The sequence below is a fragment of the Diuraphis noxia genome, unplaced genomic scaffold, assembly GCF_037042655.1.
Source record: "Diuraphis noxia isolate RWA-SAM2 unplaced genomic scaffold, SU_Dnox_SAM2 contig0003, whole genome shotgun sequence".
Lineage (NCBI taxonomy): Eukaryota > Metazoa > Arthropoda > Insecta > Hemiptera > Aphididae > Diuraphis > Diuraphis noxia.
Genome location: NW_028301713.1, coordinates 10,604,336 through 10,631,638, shown reverse-complemented (window position 1 = coordinate 10,631,638; position 27,303 = coordinate 10,604,336). Strand labels below are relative to the sequence as shown.

General features: G+C 30.6%; 3 protein-coding genes across 3 annotated transcripts in view; 1 reads left to right on the top strand and 2 right to left on the bottom strand.

Moving 5' to 3' along the window:
* The window catches only part of LOC107165601 (neuroligin-4, Y-linked-like), a 354,388-nt gene that overhangs the window by 122,357 nt on the left and 204,728 nt on the right, over positions 1 to 27,303 (bottom strand). The gene's annotated exons all lie outside the window — the stretch shown is intronic.
* Positions 1,666 to 3,006, bottom strand: LOC107165607 (uncharacterized). The gene is made up of 4 exons (XM_015513933.2): positions 2,819 to 3,006; positions 2,351 to 2,536; positions 1,946 to 2,212; positions 1,666 to 1,847 (listed from the first exon to the last, which is right to left on the bottom strand). Exons 1-4 carry the CDS (start codon positions 2,873 to 2,875, stop codon positions 1,818 to 1,820), a joined length of 540 nt encoding a protein of 179 aa, XP_015369419.1. The 5' UTR covers positions 2,876 to 3,006; the 3' UTR covers positions 1,666 to 1,817.
* LOC149056702 (uncharacterized) lies at positions 23,660 to 26,258 on the top strand. Its single transcript, XM_089222259.1, has 4 exons — positions 23,660 to 24,401; positions 24,716 to 24,799; positions 24,875 to 25,012; positions 26,002 to 26,258. The coding sequence occupies exons 1-4, from the start codon at positions 24,197 to 24,199 to the stop codon at positions 26,130 to 26,132; spliced, it is 558 nt and encodes a 185-aa protein (XP_089078385.1). The 5' UTR covers positions 23,660 to 24,196; the 3' UTR covers positions 26,133 to 26,258.

Here is a 27,303-nt window from a genome sequence, read left to right as displayed (position 1 = left end):
TGTCTATTATATTTTTCATTAAACCGTATAATATTGTATATTATATTATAATAATACATCTTAGAAGAAAAAAAAGGTAATTTGTCAGGAATCGTTATTGTATAATATTATATGCGAATATATTATTTTTTTTTTTTACGGTTTAGATCAGATTTAAGTCTAAAAAAATGGGTCCTAAACTGCGTTTACGAAAGAGCAAAAATTTGAGCAACAAAAAATTCATTTTAATACTTCAGAAAAATTACGAAAATCTACACAAAAAATAATAAGCAGTATTATAGTGGCCGCAATATAAAATACAAGCTCTTATTTGCATTTTGTACGGACGTTATATAATATTGTTATGATGATATTATATATATATATCTATATATATTTAAACTATTATTTTGCACAGTATACCACCACTCAGCTGCGCTTATACATATTATTTTTTTACTTCATATTTAACCAATTTTTGCAATATTTGTGTTAAATATTGTATTAATTATTATTGAGTTATTCTGTATAGGTACGTTATACATCGGGCGCATGTAAACTCCACCGATTGTGACCTTTTTTCATGTAAATTCCACCGGCACGTTTAATTTACCTGGAAAAAAAATGTAAACTCCACTGGTATGTTTTTTTATAGCAGCATCAAGTCAATTTTTCCAATTTTTTTTTCTCAATAAAGTAATAAATATATTTTAATTATAAATTCCAAATTAAAATAACAAATTGTATAAAAAAATTAATATAAATGGTATTTTTAGAGGTAAAATGCATTTTTCAAGGACATGTTTGGCTATTTTTTAGAGCATATTTGTATGGTTTTGAGTACATTTAAATCCAGGCCCTAATTATAATATATCTATCGAATTTAAATACAATAATTAAAAAAAAAATCATATAAAAATCAAATAGAAATAATAGAAAAATATATAATTATTAACATTACGTAAGTAATACGTACCTACATAATTTATGTACAGATTTACTACTTATATATATTATATTCAGATACTTAAATCTTTTTTTACACGATATTAAAATAAATAATATAATAATGATTGAATATCTAATAGAGCTTTTGTAAAGTGATATATATTTGGATTTTTATAATATGGAATATACGTGCTTTTATGTCAAAAATACGTATCGGTGGAATTTTTTGTTTTTTTTTTTTTTCAGGTAAAAAAAATGTATCGGCGGAATTAACATGCTATAAATCTAACCCTAAAATCGACTACCTGTAAATCGGCGGAGTTTACAATCGCCCTATACATCATATGTCACGTAGTCATTATTTTAATTCCTTATCACTTTTCGTTAATGTCAATTAAATATTAGTGAAAAAATATTGCTGAAAAATCACTGAAACCGGATTGATTTAAATATTATTAAATTGAATAATCGGTAGGTATAGGCATTTGATGTGAATCAGGACATTCGGTGGGTATAGGTTACGAATTGACTATAAGTCACTACTTCCGCACCTATACGTAATATTCAAATTTGAAATAATTTTTAAGCCCACGATAAAACGTTTCTATTTTTATTTTATTCCCAACATTATAAGATAGGTGGGAGGATACCATTATTGCTGTTACTCTTATACAGCAACAGATTTATCGTTTATTTATGAACGATATTTCGGTCGAGAAAATAATAACAAAGTTCCGATAAAGTATAAAAACTGTTAAATTTAATATTTGATTTTTATAAAGGTGAAATAAATTATGATATTATAATAAAATTGAAAAGCAATAAATTAACTGTCAGCTATCGTGTTTCGGTTGACATAGCTGATACAACGTCCCTCAGCCTTGTTCATCTTAAGCTTTCTTACCATCGACGATTTTAGCCTAAAATCATAAAAATTAAACGGTTATTTCGAAGTTATCTATACAGAAAACAATATATATTTTTGTATGTTTATCGTAAATGAATATATTTTATTTACCTGTACGGCTTTGGTTTGTTCCATGAGAAGGTCGATGTTTTTCTTTATGAAGTCCTTGATTTGCTTCTCAACTTCGGTGTTTCCTTGGGCTTTCTTGGTGATCTCAGTACCATATTCGACCATGTGCTTAAGTGCCTGTTCTGCTTTTTCGTTGAAGTCCTTCAAGCTGACTTCCTTGGGCAAGTTCTTGACGTAATTGTCGATGGTCGTTTGGAATTGCTTGGTGGATTCCTTGAACATGTCGGACACGCTAGCTTTTCCTTCAAACTGTACGTAAAAAAAAAATAAAAATAATAATAATCAATAACAACGGCTTCAAAAAAGTCTATGACGTATTGTGGCACGTCGTAAAGGAGTTAGTTGAAGTTTAAAAGTCCAACTAAAATATTTCGAGGTTTTGCATACCGATTTGGTGAAAACAGCAAGTTCAGACTTGAAACCGTCGACGAATGTGTTCAGATTGTTCTTGGCAGCGGTGGCGTACTCGGAGTTATCGACGTTGACAAAACTGGCGATTTGTTTTGTCATGTTTTTGAGTTCTTCTTCGAACGGTATACTCCAGTCGGTGTCGGAGCCGGGTCTACCTTGGATCTAAATCGACACAAAATTGGGTTCGTTTTGGATTTCGTTCGAATTGTTTATTATGGGCACGTGTAATTATCACTGGCGTCGCCGTATATATAGGTGCAAAGTATACGGCTCCACTTGTGTGATACTATAATTATTGACGCGAAAATCGTTGAAGACGATAAATCAAAACAATAATAATGTATTATAATTACACGTTTAGATTCCGTGCACGTGTCTAATTACTAATTAGTACTCTTTAAATTACGGCGATGTATTATGTTCGTATAATATTTTATTGCTTACTTGAACAACGGCTACGAACACGACGGCGACGGCCACAATCACTTTGCAGGCGACCATATTGTTGTTGCGTGTAGAACGGATGAAATACTAAAATGTAATATAATATCAACGAGAGTTGACAGCGAATTATGATAATATGTCTGTATCACTGCTGCTGACGGTTTTTCGAGCAATACTGATTTAACTTGCCGGATGGGACGGATATTTATATCAAAACGACGGTACACAGTAAGTTGCAGTGTACATCATGGGAGGGACCTTTGATTTATTTTTTTCCGTTATCGGATGAACTAACCTGACGGTAATACGCTTATACGTTGTGATAACAAATAATACACCGCGGCCCGGGTCGCGCGATAAACATTGATAAGAAAAACAAACACATTAATTATCATTATGATGATGTTTGTCGCAGACCAAACTACGTTACGTAAACGTGGAATCGCGTTGTTTCGGGTTCAGAATAGAAATTCAAAGTCGTTCAAAGATCATAATAAAATATTAATATTTTAACGATATCGGCCAGAAGTGGTGAGAACAAATCGAAACATAATATTATAAATAAGATGATATTATATCATGTTCGAACAGAAATGGTCGGTGGTTTATAATATTATCATATTTACTCATAATAGTTTAATATCAGCTATACACTATAGTGTTAGGTATAGGTACTAATGGTATTAAATTTAAATTGCCAAATAAATACATCTTTGTGGCGGTCGACATGCACAAATGACACATAAATTGATCGGTGTCATCATTTATATAACAACTGCAACAGCGAGTGCATATGATGCACTTCTAACGAAATATTAAATGAATCGTGTGCGCTGTAGTGATAATGAAGAATCATTTCAAATTTATTTGTCAAGAACAACTCTATGCTAAATAAACCAGATCAATCAACTGCAAAGTTGTCAATCGTGCTTAAATAGGAGAGCCGGAAACTTCTATCTCGTATCCGATAAACGCTTTGGTATAATCGAGTTTCCACTATAAATAATAAATTATATAACACTGTGTGTACCTGCATGTGCGCGTGTTTGTATAATATATTTATTCGAACACATTGATTTGTTATAATGGCATTGTCATTCGACATATTGTATATTTATTTAAGTAATCACCTCTCAATATTGTGAATACCAAATCGTATATACATACATATAATATTATATACACATATTTTTGGAGCGGCCGATTTAAAAAATATACGCGTTTTCGTCGTACGACGGCAATCGACATAAATCAATATTTTTTTTTTTTTTTACGATCGGTAAAATGTTATAGTCGACGACGATTAATCGAATCAAAAGCAATTTCGAAGAGCTTAACGAATTTAGCCGTAGCCAGGCAGCAGGTAGGTACGGTGGCATTTTCATAATGTTGTTTAACAACGACAATGGCACACAATATGGAAATATAATTTGTTTTATACATTTATTATCAACGCACAAGTCACACAAATTGTTAAGTTCCCAGGGCATTCATAAAGAGCTCAATTTTCATTTTGCTTACGCGTGTATTACATATTATAAAATATTATACAATACACATAAAGAATATTATTTTAAAAACCGCAGTGGGTGGAAAATGGCGGATTCATAAATTATCAATTTAAACTATTGTTCGTATTTATATATACGTTTACTGTGAGTATAATAATGTGGTACCAACGCCACGGAAATATGGTGATAAATTTTTTAGAAATGCCTGAATTTTTCCAGTATCATTATAATAAAATATACCAAAAAAAAGTACATAACTAAAGCTACCACACGCCACCATATTCGCGGTAAGTGTATCTCGTATTATTCTTGTTCTTATTATTCTTCGTTCTTTTAAATTTTTTATATTTTATTTTATATTTTACTTAAATGGCTATACACACGATCATTATTCATGGATGATTAACGACAATATAGCTCGGAGCACGCGTATATAACATTATAATGACACCGAGAGTAGGAGTAGAAGGTATATAATAATATTCCACCGACGATACCAAAAATCATGGAATATTAATATAATTTTTTTCAAGATTTTATAACCGGAAAAGTGCATCGTATGCGATAAATCGGTGTATATATTATATATAGATTCCCAATGTCATTCGATGCGCTTTTAATTATAGGGTTTGTACGACGACAATGTATTGTACATTATATATAGGTACAGCCGATTCGCCATGAATAAAAGTAAAAAGTGGATATAAATTCGATTCGATATATTATGCGTATTGTTATAGAGATATCTTACTAATTGATATAGGTGACGAATATTCTTGGGGAATAAAAAAAATCGAGTTTTCAAGGTTTTCGAATGATCGCCATTCGATTGTATTATTGATTCGTTAACGATTATTCACAGTTTTCGTCAATGATTTACCTTACACGGTCGCGGTATATGGACGAACACGATGACGGGGGTGAGCAAGTGTAGATGGTGACGGGGGACGTTTTTGGGAGTGCCAAGAACTTTGACGTTTATTTTTTCTCTCTTACCGTATAATAGATGTTCAACAAAAATACTAGAAATTAAGATTCCGAAAACAGCGTTAAACCAATCGTTATATTTACTATTACTATTACTATTTCAGTGATGTATATATACGTTAGGCATATCATATTATTATTAATGTGAAATATAGGTAACGGCATATTAATTATGATTATTTAATATTTTTTGCAATCGGCAGTCAAACGAGTGCGGAAAAGATGGCAGCACCGCGAAATTCACCCAATGATAGTCACAGATATGCCAATCGCATTACATTTTAATTTTTAATTTTTTTCTATTTCAATTTTGTTGGTTCATCGTGTGCGCTCACACACGTTCCGAAGTATTACAATCAATGACACAATAGTATAATACATTATATAGATGTATAAGGTATACGTTCACAGATATGATACGAGTGGAACTGTTTGAACATGGCAATCAACGGTTTTTTTTATTGACTTTAAAACGAAGCAGTATAATAATATAATAATATGAAATAACGCAATAACTTTGATGAATAAAATAATTCGTTTTACGCCGGTTTGACGCACGTTGACCTCGTCTGGTCGGGCCACAGCGCCACAACACGACCGCGCACACTACGGTCTGTCAATAATATACAATTTATTGTTATTTCAAAATAATGTTTGTCAAGCGGCTTTTGGACCTCTCGGCCGTAATAGTTGCCGCAAGTCCGTTTTGTTCAGCAGCAGCCCGCTCGTATTATGTATACATAACTACAATAACGTTGTTACTAAGGCGAGAAACGCGGTGACGTTTTTTTTTTTTTTGTGTTTTCTTGAAGTTTTAAAACGAACCTTAAACGTCTCGGGTTCTATAACGGAACATAACAGCGGTTTAATACCTATTGTTATTGTATACCTATTGTAATTGTTGAGCTAGATTTATAATAAAAAGCTAAAAAAAAAAAAATTATCACATACCTATGTTAATATCAAGCGGATGTATGCTGCGCTCGTGTTGTTTTCCAAATTAACTTTTTATTTACTCTAACCGATAATACATTTTGTTCTATGACCGGTGTATTATATTTATACACACACACAAATATATGCATGCACTATGTACGAGTATGTGTATATAATATTACATAGTTATAGGTATATGGTTTGATGCGCAGAGCGTGTGCGAGTGGAAAACAATAATTCCAAGGAGCGGAAAAAGTCTTAGTCGGCCGTGATGTTTCGACGAATTATTTTTTTTTTTTGTGGTTTTCCTTCGTTTTTCCTCTTTTCTCTTCTGCCAATTATTATCGGTACATAAAACAAAAAAACCCGACGCCGGTACACATCGCGGACCATGTCGACACCGGTAAAATATTATTATAAGCTGCACACATGCGCACACGCGCTATATAAAATAACAGTGGGTATTTATCTATAGGTACCTATATTATGTTTTACGTGCCTACTTTTGGGATGTCAGGATGTGTTGTTGTGGGTACGTGCCGCGTCTTACGTCAATAATATGTTCCATTATTTTACAATTATATGTCAGATGACCAGAGAGAAAAGTTCAAAAACTCCCTGCGCACAATGGAGTTTTTTTCCTCCGTAACGTATAGCGGAGTTCGACGACACAGCACAATATTTTCCCATAGCTATTTTATTCGATAAAGTTTATTAATGCCGTTGAGCTCCTATAACCGTTTATCGAAGAAAACAAAAACGATACATCGATATTATAATTTGTATTGTATTGTGTACCTTATTTATGGAGAGAAAAAAAAAACGAATTACCTGATTGCCTTTCATTGTTACACAATATTATTCAATTTCGAGTCGCTGACAATATTATATTTTACCTAATTATGTTTTATCAAATATACCTTATAATACCACAATTATACTAATATAGGTACCTGTATAATATTATTCAATATTAATTAAATGTAGCAAACATTGAAAATACCGAAAACAACGCAAAATATAAACGGCACAATTTTATTGTTTCGAGAAAATAATATGTAATACAAAACATTGAACATTTCGGTTTGTACATCACAAAATGTTATAAATTATACAAATAATTTATTTGAATAATATCCAGTTTCGTAGTTTCATTTTACGTTTCAACGGTGTCAAATTAAAATGATTGTAAAGGGAAAGTTCGGTCGTATATTTCGATGGTTTGTTCTAACAATTGGGGTTAATTGAACTCTCACAAAGACAATAAATTGGAAGATGATAAAAATAACAAAAACTAGAACTGTCGAAAAAATGTTTTTATTTCTCTGCGATCGATACTAATCAGAGAACATAATATTTTCATTTATTATTTAGAGACAATAAAACACGATTGTGATAAAATTTAATTATATATCATTATGTTTAATCACGATTCGCATTATGTTTAAGTGAGATGTAATTTATGTATGATCGAAAGTCAAAATTAATGTTACCTACCCGTACATTGTGAAGTCACAGCGAATTGCTAAGAATACCTATTGTTTATGGGAAATATTTTGTCAAAACTTAAGTAACGGTTAATGTTTAAAAAAAATGAAAAATAAAATGATATACAAATTTGTCAATACACAAGTAGTAATAATATGCGTTACATGTTATCGCGCGATTGGATCATTACTCGTGGAGTAAAATAATACTATGAATAATTATAAATTAAGTATTGGCATTCCATATTCAGTTTGTATAATGAACGTAACCGGCGCTGGCTTGTATACAACTGTCTTTAAAAGGTAAAAATAAATTTGAATAGTAAACGTATTTAAAGCATTAACGACCCTCATTAGTTTTATTATTCCGGAGGTCGATAAAAAAATAAAAACTTATAAATCTTGTCTGTTTCGTGAGGTTGGAATATTTTTTCTCAATATTCAATCTTAATATTGTACACAAATGAATTACGCGAATGTCAGTGTCAGGCGGTGATCCGGAGTGTTAGCTCGCCGTACGTAACTCGCTCGACTCACTAAAATTTAAAATCGTCGGTAAATGTCGTAAAATAATGTCTGCGATTTGGTGCGGCCAAAGGTTTCCAAAAGTTTAAAATAACATTAACCTACACGCAGTGTCGAATTCAAACATTTTTTCCAGGGGGGGGGGCACTGAGATGTGGAATTAATATAATACAAATTAACAAATTTTACTTTATTTACCTGATTGATATAATTGAACTTTAGCTTATAAAAAAAATTGAAATTATTTAATATTTAAAAATGTATAGTTAATATTATCATTTAAAGCGTATGCGGCGAGTTTTTTTTGTTGCATATAAATCTATCACCTCTTCGACATGTTCAATTGACGGATCTTCATCACCTTCTATACTTATTTTCATACAGTATTGAAGAGTATCTTGTCCCATTCGGTTGCGAAGGTTTGTCATAATTCTATTCATCGCACTGAATGATCTTTCTACGGTAGGCGTTCCTATTGGAATACATAAAATGGATTCTGATAATTTTTTCAGATGTTCATAACCAATATTTGCTTCAAGAAGGTCAGTCATTGGATATCCGTTTGTTTTAACTTTCTGTGAAGCAACAAACATAAAAGACTTATGATCTGATAATACTCCATCTTTTTCATTTTCATTTAAAGAAAAACAATCACATAACTGTTCAATAATTTTTTCTGATGAATTTGAAAATGATTTGTAATCTTCGAATATTGAACACCCTTCGATAAGTGTTAAAGCTGTATCATTAAATCGACGGTTAATTTCTTTGATTGTTTGTTCCAAAAACTGTGAAAGGCAAGCTATTGTTTCTTTGAAATAATCGTCTTTTTTCAATGAATTAAGTTTATTTGAAATATCTGTAGCATTTTTAATGATGGTACTTTTATTCACTGCATCTTGTTTTAAACCTTCTAAAATTTTATTTAAGTGACATGTAGTACTTTTAATTAATGTGGGTAAAGCTGAAATACAAGTTGGAGGACCTTGCAGTGTTAAACTTAAATTAGAGATAGTAGGCTACACGACAACGTCAACGAAAATGTCCAACGTTGTCCCGAAGAACGGAAAATATTTTAAAACGAATAGAGAACACAATTACACACAATATTTGATTTTTTCGAGAAATAAATTGCAGAATCAGAAAATAATAATAATAATGCAAATTCAATTAAATGCATGTATATCTAATTGTTAAAACAAGGTAACATAGTGTTCATGTGCCTTTTTTTTTTTGCTACTCATTTTGTTTGTAAGTATACGCCAAATCAATACAAATAAAATTGATATCTAAACATATATAAATATTTAAATGTATCAATTATATTTTGAAATTTTATACGAGCAGGTGGGTAGGTATATCGGAGTGACTTACATAATATAGAAATAAATAAACAGATAGCTATAGTACAGGTAGTATGATATTGATAAAAATTTATAAATTATTTGACCTTATAACCACGATGATGATGATTATAGCTCGAACACTAAAATAAAAATATCATAAAAATAATATTATAAAAATAGTATATGTTAATCAGCACATATTATTTAAGTCAAAGCAATATTTTATAATATTATGTATCGAAATCAAACAAGTAAAATGTATAAATACCTAATTATGATTATAGTCTGTTAAGACATTATTACTATTCTGCAATGAACCTCGTCGCTTTTTTTTACCCTTTTTTCCGTAGACCAAGAAGTTTTTTCGTCTGGCTCTCTCTCTCTCTCTATATATATATATATATATACCTATATAATATATATTATAAAATGTAGTTTGATTTTCTCCCCGGAATGTCGTAAACCTTCATGGCCTTTGGTTTTAAGTCCTATGCCGGAAAGTGGTTTTAACGATAATAATAATATTATGTTGTTTACTCCAATATATAGTGATTCAGTCGTTATCAATTACAACGAGTGAATAATTAAATGTCTGTAAAATATATTAAAGATTTTCCTAACTATCGTTATACATCATTATTATGACATCTTGTATCCAAAGATCACGAACGTTAATGCTAATCATTACCTTAGATTTTAATTATCCAATTAATGACTTTTAAGAATATAATATAATACTAAAATAATTATCAATATAACTGTGCAGGCGACTCGACGATAAGTCGTCTAATATGTATATGATAATATTATAATAAATCTTTATAGGCATACATACATACATAGGTCATAATCATTTAAATGTCTAACGTACGAATTGTGTTCCTCGTTCGACTTTGGATAACGGAATTCTTACTAGCCAGGTTACACAAACGGAGGAGATAGGATTTATAAGATTTTTTTGAAAAAAAATCATTATTATCATTAATAATAATTATTCATTTGCCTTTTATAGACATTTGAATTAATAGTTTGCTTATAGTACGATTAATTAATATAGTAGTGCGGTCGGTGTTAGAAAACTTTACTTGCATCACGTTATATTATATCGAATTGAACTGAACACTATAAAATAACGATCGATCAGTGTAATCATCGTCATTCATTATAATCTTTTGCACACGGTATTGTATTTAGGTCAAGTAGTTAAAATTGTTTCATAATAAACATTTTTTGATCCTGAAAACAACTCACTGGTTCTATTCGGACATACATTTCATAACATAAATTGATAATAATATTATCAATTAAAACATTGAGTTAAATTTTTTTTTCTTATTTTTTGAACACATGTTTATTATATAATACTTTAGCCAGTCTGCAATGAAGTAACTGCAAATTATATTTATTTAAACTCAAAAAAGAATAAATAAAACTATTGATTAACAATAAATTGATACATTAACTGTAATAATAATATTATTTTATGACAAATAAAATAAATAATATTTTACATTTTACAGAAATAAAATCAGTTTTTTCTGTTTAAGTTGAATACGATTCTATGATAGTTAAATGATTAAAATGGTAAACCCTGATTTACTTAAAAGCATGTACGGTTGTCTCTATACAATTCAAATACTTTAGTAATCGTTTGTTGAATGATTTTGATAAGTGTGTTAAAAAAGATTATGAATTATCGTCAAAATAAAAAAAAAGCAAATACTCTTTGCTAATTAAGTTTACTGCTATATAGATATCTAGTGGCTATTAAAATGTATATTAAGTATAACACGTCATTACACTATTTATTATAACTATATTTTAATATTTTAATGTTTATCAATAAATGCTACGATAAAATTATTAATTAATTAATTATGAAAAACTTTATTCACCCTTTATAATATTTTAAATTTAAAATGTATGAACTAAAATTAATTGCACACATATATTTTATTAATAATATGTTCAACTATATAAGTAATAATAACAAAACTGTTTTAATGTTAACAGTTTTTAAGTCTGTCACTGATTGACAATAATTCAATTAATTTTATTGCAAAAACATCAAGTAAATAGTTTTTTTTTTTTAAATTGAAATAGTAACTTCATTATGATTTTGGAAATTATCATTATTTTATTTTTTTGTTTTTGATCACAGGTAAAAAATTCAAAATTACAATGTATAATTAGCAAGAAAAAACTGATGACAATTTTAAATTAAATGTATATAAGTAGTTGAGTACATTAAAGTATCTAGAACTTGTATGTAAAATACTTTTTTTTACCACACAAATTGTTAGTAAAACAATTTAAACATAAATACCGAATTCGAAACCTTTATAATTATTATCATAGAGACGAATAATTATTTAAGTCGTATTGTGAAAGTTTAAATAAAATATAATATCATGAACACATAAGAGATTTTTCTCCGCCATTTCCATACATTGTTTGTTGTGTTCTAAACTATGTTTATCATGTTTTATATTTCATTAAGTTGTATGCGCGCATTTTTAATAATATGGATACCTATATGCATAATTATATTTGCATACTCTTATTATTTAAGTCGATATTATACCCATCGATATTGTAATTGTTTATAAAAATGTTATTTTCAATAAATTATTTTGATTAAACACATGCACATACAACTGCAGACGATTACAACCGTTCAGATCATTAATATTAATACCTATTACTGTGAAAAACAATCGTTTTATAAAAACAATGTTATTTATGTATCCATGGCCTAATCATCAATTGAGATAGAGCGCAAACACCATAAAACTTCTAATAACATGATAATAATTTATGTAATGCAGTACAGTTGTATTTGTACAGAAGAGCCGTTACATAATGAAATCGTTTGTAATGAAATACATTTTACGGTTTATCGTGAGATTGATGTAACTTCCTACTACGGTTTGCCTGGTAATGTAACGCAACACAATAAGAACGGATATATCTTATCTTATGACGGTCGCGTTATTTATTTTAATTTAATTTTTAATTTAACTGGATAGAGTTTGATATATTTAGAACTCTCTCGGCGTTTGATATTTTCCAAATATTTGATTGCAATATTGTTTAACACTGCTCATATTATTATAATGAAAAGTATTAAAGATCTAGAAAATATTTTTTTACGGCCAAATGGAGGATGCCTTCGAGTCGTTTTTAAGTATTAATTAAATAATTAAATTACATAACTTATGGTATTATTGTATTATCACAAGGCAAATTATGAACAGGTCATAAAACGATTGAAATTTTAAACAAAAAGTCGTAACGACACATCATTAATTTTGTAAAACATAAATATTAAACTACTATTACTGCCATATTTTTATGATGTTTACTTTTTTTATTTGATATTCCATTGAAATGTATATAATTAAAATTTAAAATATTTACTCGATGATAACTGGAATAAGTATTTAAAGTTTAGACAAGCAAGGTAGCCTAGTATAAACCAACATTTTTCTAATGTGGGGTTCATTTATGCCACTCCACTCAACTATATTTAAAAATGAAAATAATTTGTGATCAGTATATTATATTAATATTAATTATACGAGTACTTTAAATGTTATAGTCAGTAGTAAAAAACCTTTCTGAGTATTTTGAACAAGAAGTACAGTTTAATAATTAATTATAAGTTATGATTTTTTATAATATGCATACCTATAATATGATATAGGTACCTGCATTTTTAATTATTAATTTATAGGAAAATACCATATTTATTGAAATTTGTAGAAAAGTATTAGACGATGAAATATCAATTTAAAAAGTATTTCAAACTGTGAATAAAAAAATATAAAAAAAAAATATTGACCGCTTTTCTAGGTTATTTATTATTTTTTCTGTTATATGAACACGTCGTGTATAATATATTATTTAAGTTTATATAACTTTTAAATAGCTTATATATTATAGCTATTCGTAGTCGTATGTGTCTGCAGCTATTTGTGCTAAATTTGGATTTCAGTTTCATCAACATTAATCTTAGGTTTTTCGAGTTATTTCTCAAACTTTTGCAAAAATGTGTCATCAATGTGTTTTGACGGAAACAATTATAATTCTGCAGAGGGAACTGCACAGTTTAACACTATGTTATAATAAATGTTCTCAGGAGATTTTTTTTTTATGCATTTCTGTTGTCGTTTTTACTAGTACAGTCATATGTCACTGCCGTTACGAACTGATTACGAACGATGGAAATTTATAAAAAAAAATAATGAAAATTAATATTTAACGAAAACAGTTTTTTTACCAACATGTTATATAGAAAATACAATAACAATGATTGTGTAGATTCGTGTTTTTATAACGTGTGATGGATGTGCAATGACGTAACAAAGGTCAAATAGTAATATTTTATTATGTTTTTGATCGTGTAGGATATGACAATGTCGAAAAATCTAATATCGTTCGTCAAAATCCAACTCATTATATTTTATTGTTCTGATAAAAAATGTGAATAATTTTAAACGCATAAGTGAATTCAAAAACATTTTTATTCTCTATTGTGACGGCTGCTAAATCCTAATTTTCAGCCTACCGCAAAACAATGTGAAATATGTGATGAAGTACCTATATTTTTTTATTCGATATAATATTTTAATTAATGTTTCTCTATTTAACGTTAAACTAATTTAATAATTATAGTTGTATCATTCTACTTGGAAACACTTCGAGACGTTATTTTAAAGAACATTTTTAATATTGTGCATTTTGTAAAAATATAATATCAAAGTAAACTAAAATTCGTATTGTTAGCATATTTTAAAATTGGAAAAAAAATACAATAAATTTAGTATTGCTGCAGATTAATCGAGCATTAATTTCGAATGACGGAGAAATTCACAAACACTGTGTTTAAATTATGTGAAGTATTCCTACAAACTATGTCCAATAATTTGTACAGCAATGTGTTTTGTGGTGAGAAATACATTGTGATTGCGATTGAGCAATGTGTACGAATTTAATTTATATTTAAATTTATACATCAAGCTTACAATAATAATGTAATTATTATTATAAGTATTATTGAAATTTCGAGAATATTGTACGAAACATAAATAAACAAATAATCACATCCGAAAAGAATTACAATTTTACCTCGATAACTTTTGAAGGGGAGTATAATAAAATAAATCGTACATCTCCATTTCTTATTAAATGGAATATATTTTATTGTTTTTGCCAAAATTAGAACCTTAATTACTTTGCTTAGTATGCAATAAAAGTGCAAATCGGTCCGGCCAGCCGTTTGTTTCAAAGCAATTGGTTTTACAACGATGGCAGTGCTTCAATTTTACGAGTTTTTATCGGGAAATATATTTTTATTTATTTTTTTTTTTTTTTGAACTCTAAAAACGTGCACAAAATGAAGCTTTATTCATCACTTTTCCGACGAGTGATGGAAATTGACACAATACTGTGCATTTTCTGAATTGTTTAGTAGTTTCTTAGGAAATCACGAACAACAGTGACAATCGTTGAGGATGTTAGCGGGTTAGCACACGTTTTTTTTTTTTCGACAAATATCGGACATTTGAATAGTGTTTTAGTAGATAGCTCGGCACTGCTACTGCTGCTATATATATGCACAATCAAAAACGTTGGGGTTTTTCGCAGGTATTCATTGCAGCACCCGTCCACACGATTTAAAAATAGAAGCAGCAAAAATCGATATGATTTTATTATAGGGTCGATTCGAGTAAAATTATATTATCCTTCTATAATGACGATAGAATGAATCTCCATGAGAAATATAAAGACGTCGAAAGACACAAACAATTATCGCATATTATTATTATTATTAGACTAAAAACGCGATTTGAGCAAACTAACTACAAGACATAATTTACAATTTACAATTACAATTTGATTAATTAATAAAAAAAAAATATATAGCAGTAGATTTAATAACGAGACATAAAATTAATATAAATTACTTGCCATCGAATATTTGGCTATTTTAGTGTTTCGATTTTTAACTCAGCAATCTGAGATATTTTTCTCTCGCTTAAACGTGCGATAAAATACATCGGTAAACTGTAGTATTGTTATACACTCTAATCAGAAGAAAACAAAAAAATCCACAGAATAAAACATATATATATTATATATATACAATAATGGCGTCTGTTTGACGGTGACAACCCACTCGCGGGTGTAACATACGTGCCCGTAAGCGGTACGATGAGTATAGGCATACCGACTACACGGAGACCTGGTACGAAGTGTACCACTCACATCTGTGTATAAATCGCAATAAATTTATTATCGAAACGCAAAATATATACATAATATATGACGTGCCGACGTCACCGCCCGGCGCGTAACGCGCAAATCAAAAACACAATCTTCGCCGGTGACAGATTTACGGTTATCGTGCAGGACATTGATATTAATGAAATCGTATTTCATCCACCCACACACACACACACACACACTAAACGCACACACTAAACGCACACACACATAATACTATGTATGTTATGAATATGCATGTGGTAAGTGCAACATCACATAAATTTCGCAATATTGTTGTTAGGCGCATATATACGAAGTGCGTTGTTGAATATCGAAAGAAACTGTCGGGTGGACGTACATATATTATTTATACTTTATATATATTACGCTGTGTCGTTCACGGATATATATATATATTTGGTAAGGAGTAAATAAGAAAATACGAAATCCACACGATATGTGTGTGTGTGCGTGTGGTTGCTAGTATGAGAAAAAATAAATTTTATAAAATATTTGAGCGTGTGTGTTTAATTCAAGAGATATATATTTTCTTATTATCACGCCGCCACCCCCGTCGTATATATATATATATACAGAATGCTCCTATCTATAAATGTGTTGAGAAGAGAGTAAAAAAAAAGAACATAAAATAAGAGAAAGAAAGAAAAGGAAAGACGAAAAAATAACATTATAAATAACCAAAACTGTACTTATAACCGTGTCCCTAACTCAAATTGATCACCGACAAGCGCAACTGCCGTATATCATATTCAATTATATTAAATTTTTTTTAAGCTCCTCTTAAGAATATAAAAAAAAAATAAAAAAATAAACATTCTTGCCACCCGACGCACGGCCGCGTATACTAAATCAACCGTTATCTGATATCTCATTTATAATAATACGAACGGCCAGAAAGTTTTGTTCTCTGATATTTTTTTAAACGCGCCTAAGTGTTATAGTTGTATTACGAGGGCTAATTTAAAATGTCTTGTTGTTCTTACTGTTTTAATCGAGCAATTTACCAAGTTTCTTCGTACTTCGTCGCGAGCTTACGAGAATCGTTGTGGATATCTAACCTGTCCACCCAAGGTAAATCGGGCTCTTAATGTTACAAAACGGTTTTATTTTTTTTTTCAAATCGTCCTCTGAATTTAAAGTAATTATATATATATATATATATATAAATATTACATTTATTATGATTCAATTTCATGATTCTCTTACTCTCTTGACCTTCATATTATTGTACGGTATTTTTTAATTTTTTGACGTCCAATCAATAATATTTGATTAAAAAAAAAGAAACAAAACAAAACCGATAGAAAATAAAAATCAATACATTAGGCGGGGTTTCATCGAACATTGGGTGGGTCAACGTCTCGCCGCCGTGATGGGTGTGTGTATTAATAATAATTAATTATGATTAATGATAATATTAATAACTCACATTGCAAACGATTATGAGTCACCACAGCAGCCGGGAGTTCATAACCCTTTATGCCCTAACCCTTTGACACAATAAATTGATTCCTTTTAATATGCATAATATTATATATTTATCATTATTATAATAATTGATGACAATTATAAACAGAAAAACTATTGTATATTCAAATATGACATTTATATAATAGGTACGCAAGTATATTACGAACGAACAGATTCCGGCGAGAGGATGAAAAGTATTTTTATAATATACCATGGTACTAAATTCACAACCTTCCATCTTTGAAGTTTTGTCAAAACAGCAATTGTGCGGAATAAACGTTACGACTTAGGTGCATATAGTTATTATGTTTTTTTAACAAACACAACACGTCGGTAAAATATTTCAAAAACGGTTTTTCAATTCAGCCCTGCCCATTGTCTTCAGGAGGACAGTCCTATTGATTTATTCTCGCGAACGGCAACTAAACTCTGTACTTATAAATAATAATTGTTGTGCCATCGAAACGCTGTTTCGCGCTTTTTCATATTTTATCGACAGACTTTATTGTTTAATATTACTCTGCAGGTCGCGATGGAGTTGAGTTGTCACAATATTTTTTTTCACCGTCACGTAGACGTCGGAAGTATATTATTGCATAATCGTCGACCAAAACTACGTACTGTAAACGAGAGACTCGTTTAAAACGCCGACGCTGGTACACATAATTATCAAATATTTGTTTAAACAGATGATGTACAGAGACGTATTCAGAAATTTGGCGCCCGGGTGCCAATGTTTTTCCGCCCTCCCTCCTACCAAAAATTTTTTTTTGACTTTTTCAACCTACCGAGCGCATTGGAGCTTACTTTCCGGTGACAACCCGTTATCGTTATCCTTTTTAGAACAAAAGTTAGAAAAAAAAGCAGATTTAACATTATGTTATCTTTATAAATTAGTCACATTTACATATTTAATATAAAATAGGTTTAGTTATTATCAACTATAATTACAAAACAATAAATATTTAAAATTCACATTTTTTTTTTCGAGCTTTAAAGGAACTAAACTCATTGATTATATCATCATAGTCTAAACCTTTTGTTATATCTGATTCGTTGTTTAATATGGCGATACTGTTTAGTCGTTCATCAGTCATCGCCTCGACCGCAAATAACTTTTAATTCGTTTTAGTGCACTAAACGATCGCTCTGAAGAGCAGTTAGACACAGGGCAACATAGATACATTCTTAGAGCAATATTTACGTACGGGTATATAATGTCTTCAAGTCCTTCATATTTAAGTGTTACACGCATATCTATAATTGGTTTAGGTAATTGTTCCTTAGGTAAGGTAAGTAAATAGCTACGAAAATGTATACATTCGTTTGAAAATGATAAATCCAGATCCGTTGAATAGTGTTTTCTTAACCGTTCAGCTTTTTCTCTAATTTCACTAATGCTTAATTCGGTTATATTAAAGAAGAATGAAGAATTTTCATTTACCAGGTCATATGCTATTTTTCTTTTTCTCAACTCAGTAAGTAAGGAGTCCATGATTACAATATAAGTGTTAATTTTAAATGATTCCCCTATAAAAATGCCGCCCCGGGCGATCGCCCCCTCTAGCCCCCCCTAAATACGTCACTGATGATGTAATGTAGTAAGTACATAACTCATTTAATCAGATAGGTTAATCGAAAATCGAATGATGTGATTTAGATTATTTTTGTCACCGAATAGGACAACAATGACGAACGTGTGTCACACTGACATCTGCGGTTAGCTTTTTGAGAGCTTTCAGCCGTAGAAATTCCGAAGAAAGGGTTGCAGGGTGCAAACCATGTACAGACAGTTGGTTGAACGTTAAAACCGCATATTTCTACGCTGTATAATTCAAAATATTATACGGAAAGTGTTGTACGATAGTATACTAAATATAATTATTGAATACATATTATGTCAGTAAGTTCAGTATTCGATTTACTGCTTAAATCTTTTCTTCTTGTTTTACGTTTCAGAACTGACAATATTGCTAAAAGTAATCTTTATTATATTCGTTATAATAATTAGCCTGTTTTTTTATTCCTGTATAATATTATCGCATCTATATAGAATAATATACATAAATAGATCAATAGATGGACGAATTTTGTAAATACCAACCTTCAAAAAACAAAAAGAGTATGCATAAAAAATGTTATGCAGAAATTATCCATCGTAATGGTATTATTATGTTCTGTTGTGCCTTAGAAATTTAATGTTAAATATCGAAAGCCTTACGGCGCTCGTCGACTGCAGTAATGAATAATTTAACGGTTGGGTTGAGAGTCACAAAATATAACTGAACACGTACATTATATGGGCTATATAAAAATTAAAAAGTAAAAATTCACACAGTCGAAATTGATTTTGATGGATACGAAAATGATGTTGTGTTCGCGATATAAATGAATAACTTGAGTGAAATCGGAACACGACCATGTATGTACGCAGTGCTCGATAGTATTATTATTATTGAACGCACCCGATGGTCAGCCGGTAATATTGCGAAAAGTTTCGATAAATTTCGGTAAAACAAAAACTGTGATTTAAACACACATAATAAAGGTAAACAATATAATATACATTACGTTACACCCGTATAGTGTGACTCGTACCGTATATACATAGGTACACAAATAGGGTTTTTTTAACGAATATTATAATAATATGCTTGTGAGTGAGTATCACATAAAATATAATATAATGAATTAGGTAGATATACCTATACCGATACCACCGATCGCTTTTTACGTGTGCTTTTTTACCGAATTGGGAAAACAAAAAAACCACGCGATTTTCATTTCTCATTTCATATTCGAAACAATGGGAAAGTTTTAAAGCATTAATACACACTCTACAGTCTACGTGATAATCGTGTAGTCAATACCATTATTGTACGAGTTTCGTTTCGAGCGTATTCATAACAATGTACAGTGTTTGAACAATGAGAAACGTTACCGGGAACAGAAGTTTTACAAGTCGGAGTGATAGTATAATAATATTATACTTTGTTCGTTTTAATAATAAAAAACAAAGCATAGTCTGCGGAGTTCAGGTCGTAATAAAAAATTATTATGCCGCGAATAATTATTTGACATTTCAACGGATATGTAATATTATTTTATATTTGGCGTATACGTTCTTGCACTTTGACATCAGTGTTTACACCTACCCCGTACATGGCACATTTCACACACAATCACACAGTTAATCAGAGCCCCCACACATGGGGGGGGGGGGGAGGCTGCCGGACCTGGAGTACAGGGACTTATCTATTTTAGGGGCCGCATTGAATTGGATTTCTGATGTGAATTTAAATACAATACTTGTATATTATATTAAATAAGTAAATAACATTTTATTGAGTCCACGAGAACATTTAGTACAGGTTAGGAAATTTGGTGTTGGGGGGGGGGGGGTTAATTATAGGTAACATTATAATTATCACAATAATCGTAGTGTACCAACTCAAATGAGTATTCGCGATGTGATCAAATCACTCGATAACCGTTTTGGACTCGGGGCGGGGTGTTTCTTGAAACAATTTCCAATTAGTGATGGGAAGTGAAAATTTTTACATGTACCTATATAACTATACATCTCACTTATTTTTTATTTTTTCCATTAACATGATGAAAAGTGTTTTTATGTGTAATAAATCTAAAAATGAAAAATAGTTATTGATTACCAATTATTATAATATACTTACTTAGCTAAACTGTTCTACATTTTTATGATTGTTATTGCTAGGGCTCGGATTTTAAAGCAATATATATATATATATATATATATATATAAGATATAAATCTAATTATTATATATAAATTCGTTTCACGTCATTCTGAATCTTAATAAACGAATTTATTTTTGCTTTTTATGCTTTTTCATAGCTTTTTTCAGTTTTTATAGCTGTGAAATTTTTATACGTTTCTTTTGCTATAATAATAATAAAAAAAATGTTTATTTAATTAATAAGAAATGTGAAAACGTGTAATAATAATTTATAATATAGTATTTTTATATCTAATGGAGATATTTTGTAACTGCAATTTCGGGTAAACTAAATAGTGTTCTTTTGAAAAACAAAGGTCGGAAACAATTACTAGACATAAATACTATACTGTACGGCGTTTCATCAAACAAAATTATCACGAGTTTGATCTATACGAAACCTCTAGTATGAAGTATGCACCGATCACTTCAGTGGTTGTAGAGCGTTCGTTTTCTATGCGTAAAAACATCCTATTGGACAATAGACATAAATACTTGGTAGTAAATTGTTTTTTTTTTTTAACTTAAATTAATTTTTCAAATTTTTTTATTCATTTTTATAAAATTATAACTAATAAATGTTAATTTTTAGTCATGCTTTTAAAAAAAAAATAAATATGCTTCATTTTTTTTCACAACAATTGTATGCTTTTTTTGTTATTAATTATGCTTTAAAATCCGTGCCCTAGCCTATATATTGATTATTGTTATTGTTACTGAGTATTTTACGCATTCGCGTAATCGCGTGGCGTTCGCGCATCGCGAAGTATACTCCTTGATGTTATCACGGTCTTTTGTTTGTTGTAATGGATTTATCAGGTATGTTATTTTTGGGGCCGTCGGCCAAAACACGTTGCGTAATATAGCATGAGATTCGGAATACAGTCGGTCGGCACTGGTGACTGGTCGATCGTCGCGAAAAAACGCCGCAACGTGGGCACGTTTGACGTCGGGAGGCGTACAGGTGAGCTAATAACCACCTACCGCCGACTGTACCGGTCGGATCTACGTATTATGTTGAGCACGGGTCAGACCGGTCATAGAGGGCAAACGTGCTCAATCGGACCATTCTCGATGACCCGTGCAGTACCTACCTATAATATTCTGCGATAAGGATACGCATTATATGTCATGAAGTTCGTTACACCAGTAACGGCTTATAAGGGCTCGGGCTGAGCAAAGGCGATGCGGATTGTGGGCTACACATTATTCAAAAGGTATATAACATGACGTAAGCTGGACGGCGGACGGTCGAGCGGCTTATTGTCTGCAGCCGCTACAAGCCATACTACCCAACACGTCGTCGTCGGTGGTCGTGTTCTGTTCCTGCAAAGAGCAAACAAGAAACGACACTCTCGGGTGTGGCAACATAGTGGTTGCTCAGCCTTGAAGGTACGAAAGAATCACTGGAGGCTACGCCTTGAAGTCAGTAGCGTTTTTTTTTTTTTTTTTTTACAAAGAAACGTTATATTTAGTAATATTTTAAATTATATTTATTTATTTGTAAATCTTTTTAATTCGGACCGTGCACAGAACTCTATGTCTCTTATTTTTTTATTTAAAATGGTATATATTATATAAATTTATCAACAAAAGTATTTGGAAATCAATTGTATTATTGTGATATTATTTCGTTATGGATTATTTAATTTCTTATCAACAATTGGGAAAGTACGCAGTCAGAGGCTTAAGGTCACCCATTTATTTAGTACAGGGAGATGGACAGTGTAATACCCCTGGTTCCTGACTCGGCTGGCGCCAGACCGGCTGACGTCCGCCGTTCCGTCGCAGAACACGCACCGAGCTACGACGATAGATCGCCATGAACAACCCGCACGACCACACGCAACAACAACCAATCGCGGCGACGCAGTGGGCTGTACCGTACCTATAAATACGAATGCGGAGCGCAAAGAAGCTCAGTATTCTACCTACACCCATCGCGGGCAGACTTTCGCGGTGTAAACGCATACCGCATATCTATACTTCGTATACCAAAAATTTCCCAACAGCTGGTGTACCATCGGTGTTACGGTCCACTAAAATCAACCGATACGGGACACGTGGCCTAAAGTATCTACACCAATACTATACTATAGTCTGTTCGCCGAGAGAACGCGCAGACTATATTTTGGTTTTTTAGCGCATCCCCACGCGATACCGTGCCAATAAGGACACCAGTTTTGAAAGCAGGATGACGTGGTCGTCGAATGCCCACTAAATGGGAACGTTCTCTTATTGGTTCGGATTTTAGTATAAGTTATCAATCAAATGTGGGACAAAGTCCAGGCACATCGTCCCCACCCCTATCCGTCGTATGGCTGATTGGAGAACCCCACGGTGACCCCTCCAAATAATTGTTATCGTTGTGCACTTAAAATATATGTCGTTCTCATCACACATTATGAAGGAATAATCAGGGCCGCAACATCCACCCGGGCAGCCGGGGCAATGCCCCGGGGAACGGCCTCCATTCCTATTTTGTGGCCCCTATTTATAATTTTCACAATTTTGAATTTTTATATACCCAGCAATACCTAGTACCTACTGTATTGTGAGAATTTGTGACAACTGTGTATACTGTGTAAGATAAAATTAATTTTAAAAATGTTTGTACTATTACACTATTATAGTAATTATCAAAATATTGATAACTGAAAATTATAGTCCGGCATTGATTTATTATTATAGTTTGTTGGAATTTTAACGGGAATCCCGCTATTTACGTCACCACGACGGCCTATCTAGCGATTTGTTTGTTTTCACTGTGACACGCCAGTATGCCACGCGCTGATAATCCTATATAAGAACTATTCATATTGTGTATAAATACTATAAAAGAATAATATTACGACTGCAAGTGTGGCTAGCGTTGTAGGAACACTCGGAATTATATTAAACAAAATCATCGCGTTCTTTATCTGGCATTTGCCATTTGCGTACAGCGAGCAGTGCGACTGTGCGAGTACCTATATAACTTATTACTTATTAGTTATTTACTTATTGGCTAGTTTGACTTCTGTTTTTCATTATCATTGTATGTTGTACACTTCAACACTTGTACATTAATAATGGAAACTTCTCAACAACCGTTGAAAAAAATTAGATTGTCCGGTGGAGCAAGAAAAATATTAAAACAGAAAGAAAAATCTATTAAAGGGAATAGAAGTATTTTGTCATTTATTCAATCTCCAGTTTCTGAAACTACTATTTCAAACTCGAAATCTGTAGAATTCGAAGATAGTTCATACCAAATTGAGTCAACGTCAACCCAAGGTAATATATGGTTATTATATGGTAATTATATGGTTGTATTTAATAAACTATAATTAATATAGAAGTTGATATCATGGGTTAGTAAGAAATACATAACCATTTTGTATGCACTTTTAATAATTTCATTTTATTAGTTTATTACCTCTTACTATTAAATAATTAATAAATAGTAGGTGCCTATACCGGCTATACCTACTGACTATACTTAACTAAAATAATATTTATTTTTACTAGTACTTTTTTTTATTAAACTATGTGTTAGTTGATGGTCACCATGAGATAGTTATTTCTAATTAAAAATTCAACTATTATAGCTTGTGAAACTATTTCTGCAAATTCAAATGTATCAAAACTAGATGGAGATGGTGGTAACGCAATGTCTATTAAGTCAATAGAAGGTAATTATATTGTATTTAATATTTAATATTTAATGTATAAATATTTAAATATTAAATGTTGAATTAATTTTATAGTTGAAAAATCCATAAAACTCCATAATGAAAGCACTATGTCATTAATTCATCCATTGGTTTGTGAAACTGTTACTTCAAATAGAAATGTATTAGAACTGTGCAATGAAGAAGATCCACCTTCAAATAAGTTAACACAAGGTATTTATGATTGTTTTGGAAAGAAAAATTGTACATCAGTAAATAATATTGTAGAAAAACATATAATATAAAATTATGAAAATTATAGAAAATGTTGATAATTTATTTGAGTCTTAAATACAGTGGTTGAAGTAGGGGGGGGGATACGGTGCCACGGTGGGATGGCATCAGGGTCGGAATGGCCTATGGTATAAACGTGCAATTGCACGGTAGGCCCTCAAATGTGTGGGCCCTCATAGCTTTTTAATATTTCAAATAAAAATAAATCATTTGCTTAAATGTTAGAAAATTTAATTTGTAGTTAAATACATATGTGAGAATATGCTATAGTTTATGATGCTGCATATTTAAATGATAGATTTGTTTTTGTATTTTAATTGTAAGCTTTCTTTTTTTGTGGGCCTTTTTTACTAAACTGCATGGTAAGCTCTTTGAGCCAGTCTGACCCTGGATAACATCCCTCCACTTTTTATGATTCACAAATTATATATACATGGAAATGTATTATACGTTTTAAACAAAAATATAATTATATGTATATAAAAATTTAAATATATCAACAATTAAATCAACAAACTGAAAAACTAAAATGAATATTAATATATATAAAATTGTATTATAAATAAGGTACAGGAGTATATAACTCATAGTAAATCAACTAAACCATAATAAGAAGATTATGAAAATTTAGGCATCCTTCCACTCATTTTAATCCACTTCGACCACTGCTTAAATATTAGTATTATTTTAATAAATATAGTTTATATAAGTTTTACTATTATTAGTGTTACCTTATAATTTATTAATATATATAATAAATTATTATATATACTTAACGTGTTAAATTCAATTTTTAGTTGATAGTTAGTAAATTAGTTTTTAGCGTAGTTAAGAAAGCTGCAGACCCCTGATTTACACTTATAAAAATATGCATTTAGATACAAATCCACTATCCTCAGAATATGATAAATAAACTAATAATTTTTTAGGATTAGATTTTTCAACTGAATATCCTACTGACCGTGGACATTTTGAAGATATTATAAGCAGTGATATGAAATACAGTATAATGAGTTATGGTCCATGCAGACCTATTATTAACTTTCCTTACTCTTACTAAGATGAAATTTGTTTAAAATATTAACATCATATTATTTTTGTAAAATGTATAACTTTATCTGAACTTATTCTTTCATGACTTTTCATTGTGTTTTTATTTATAATAAATTTATATGATGGATATTAAAAAGTGTTGTTCTTTACTAAAATGTATGTTTTACATGTATGAAATACTTTTTAATAAAGATTATGTTTGTTTAATTTTATCTAATTGACTCCAATAAATGTGTTCACTAATTTAAACCCTGGTGCAGTGATGCTATGATAGTGGCCCCTAAATAATCTTTTGTCCTAGGGCTCAAAAATTCTAGTTGCGGCACTGGGAATAATTGAATTATACAATTTACGATTAAAATATAATCATATATGGTTTGATATGTATATGCTGTGACATATATGATATTATTATTATAACATTGTAGCTATGAGAAATTTCAAAATGAATGTAATACACATTATACAATCCAATCTCAAAGTTCAATATTTTTTCTAGAATAAAAATAAGCATATAATAGCAACGTTATATATTTTACCAATTCCAACTCAGAGACCAATTTTAAATATGGTAAATATTTGTGTTGCGTATTGGTGATATAGGTACCTAAACATAATATTGTACGAAATTTAATAATACATCATTCCCATAATAATATAGATATGGTATATAAATGTTATTCTTAAAAATATCAGCTACCTCTACCTCCTATGCAACTACATATATTACTATAAATGTGCCGGAAATTTGAACACAGCAAAGACGGTTATTATTATTGTTATATATTATTCTATAGTCGTCTGTCGAATTTTGCAAACATCAACAAAAAAAAAGGAAAAAGAGAAACCCACAAATGTATATAAAAAAAAAAAAATTATTGATCCATTTATGAAATATGTATTGGGTAAATGCAATCGAAAGGAATAAAATAATGACAAACATGACGCGGTCGTGACTGAAATTCTTGAGCTTTCGGCGTGTAAATTGAAATACTATATTTTCGGTGAACATTTATTTTTTCTTGATTTCGGCCGTGACGGGTGGCGGGGAAGACAAAATTCACTGTGACGTTGTTATTATTTTTTTGCGCCGTTGGAAAATAATATAATCTCGGCCTAGAAAAAGTTCTCGCCTGCACCTGAAAGTTTAGTTTTCGATGACGGTTGAAGCGTCGGAA

Excerpts from the sequence above, each read along its gene's own strand:
- LOC107165607 (XM_015513933.2), bottom strand. The coding sequence starts at position 2,875 with ATGGTCGCCTGCAAAGTGATTGTGGCCGTCGCCGTCGTGTTCGTAGCC. Across the intron at positions 2,213-2,350 it reads TTGCTGTTTTCACCAAATCG|TTTGAAGGAAAAGCTAGCGT; the intron begins GTATGCAAAACC and ends TTTTACGTACAG. Across the intron at positions 1,848-1,945 it reads AACAAACCAAAGCCGTACAG|GCTAAAATCGTCGATGGTAA; the intron begins GTAAATAAAATA and ends TTATGATTTTAG.
- LOC149056702 (XM_089222259.1), top strand. The coding sequence starts at position 24,197 with ATGGAAACTTCTCAACAACCGTTGAAAAAAATTAGATTGTCCGGTGGA. Across the intron at positions 24,402-24,715 it reads TGAGTCAACGTCAACCCAAG|CTTGTGAAACTATTTCTGCA; the intron begins GTAATATATGGT and ends CAACTATTATAG. Across the intron at positions 24,800-24,874 it reads GTCTATTAAGTCAATAGAAG|TTGAAAAATCCATAAAACTC; the intron begins GTAATTATATTG and ends TTAATTTTATAG.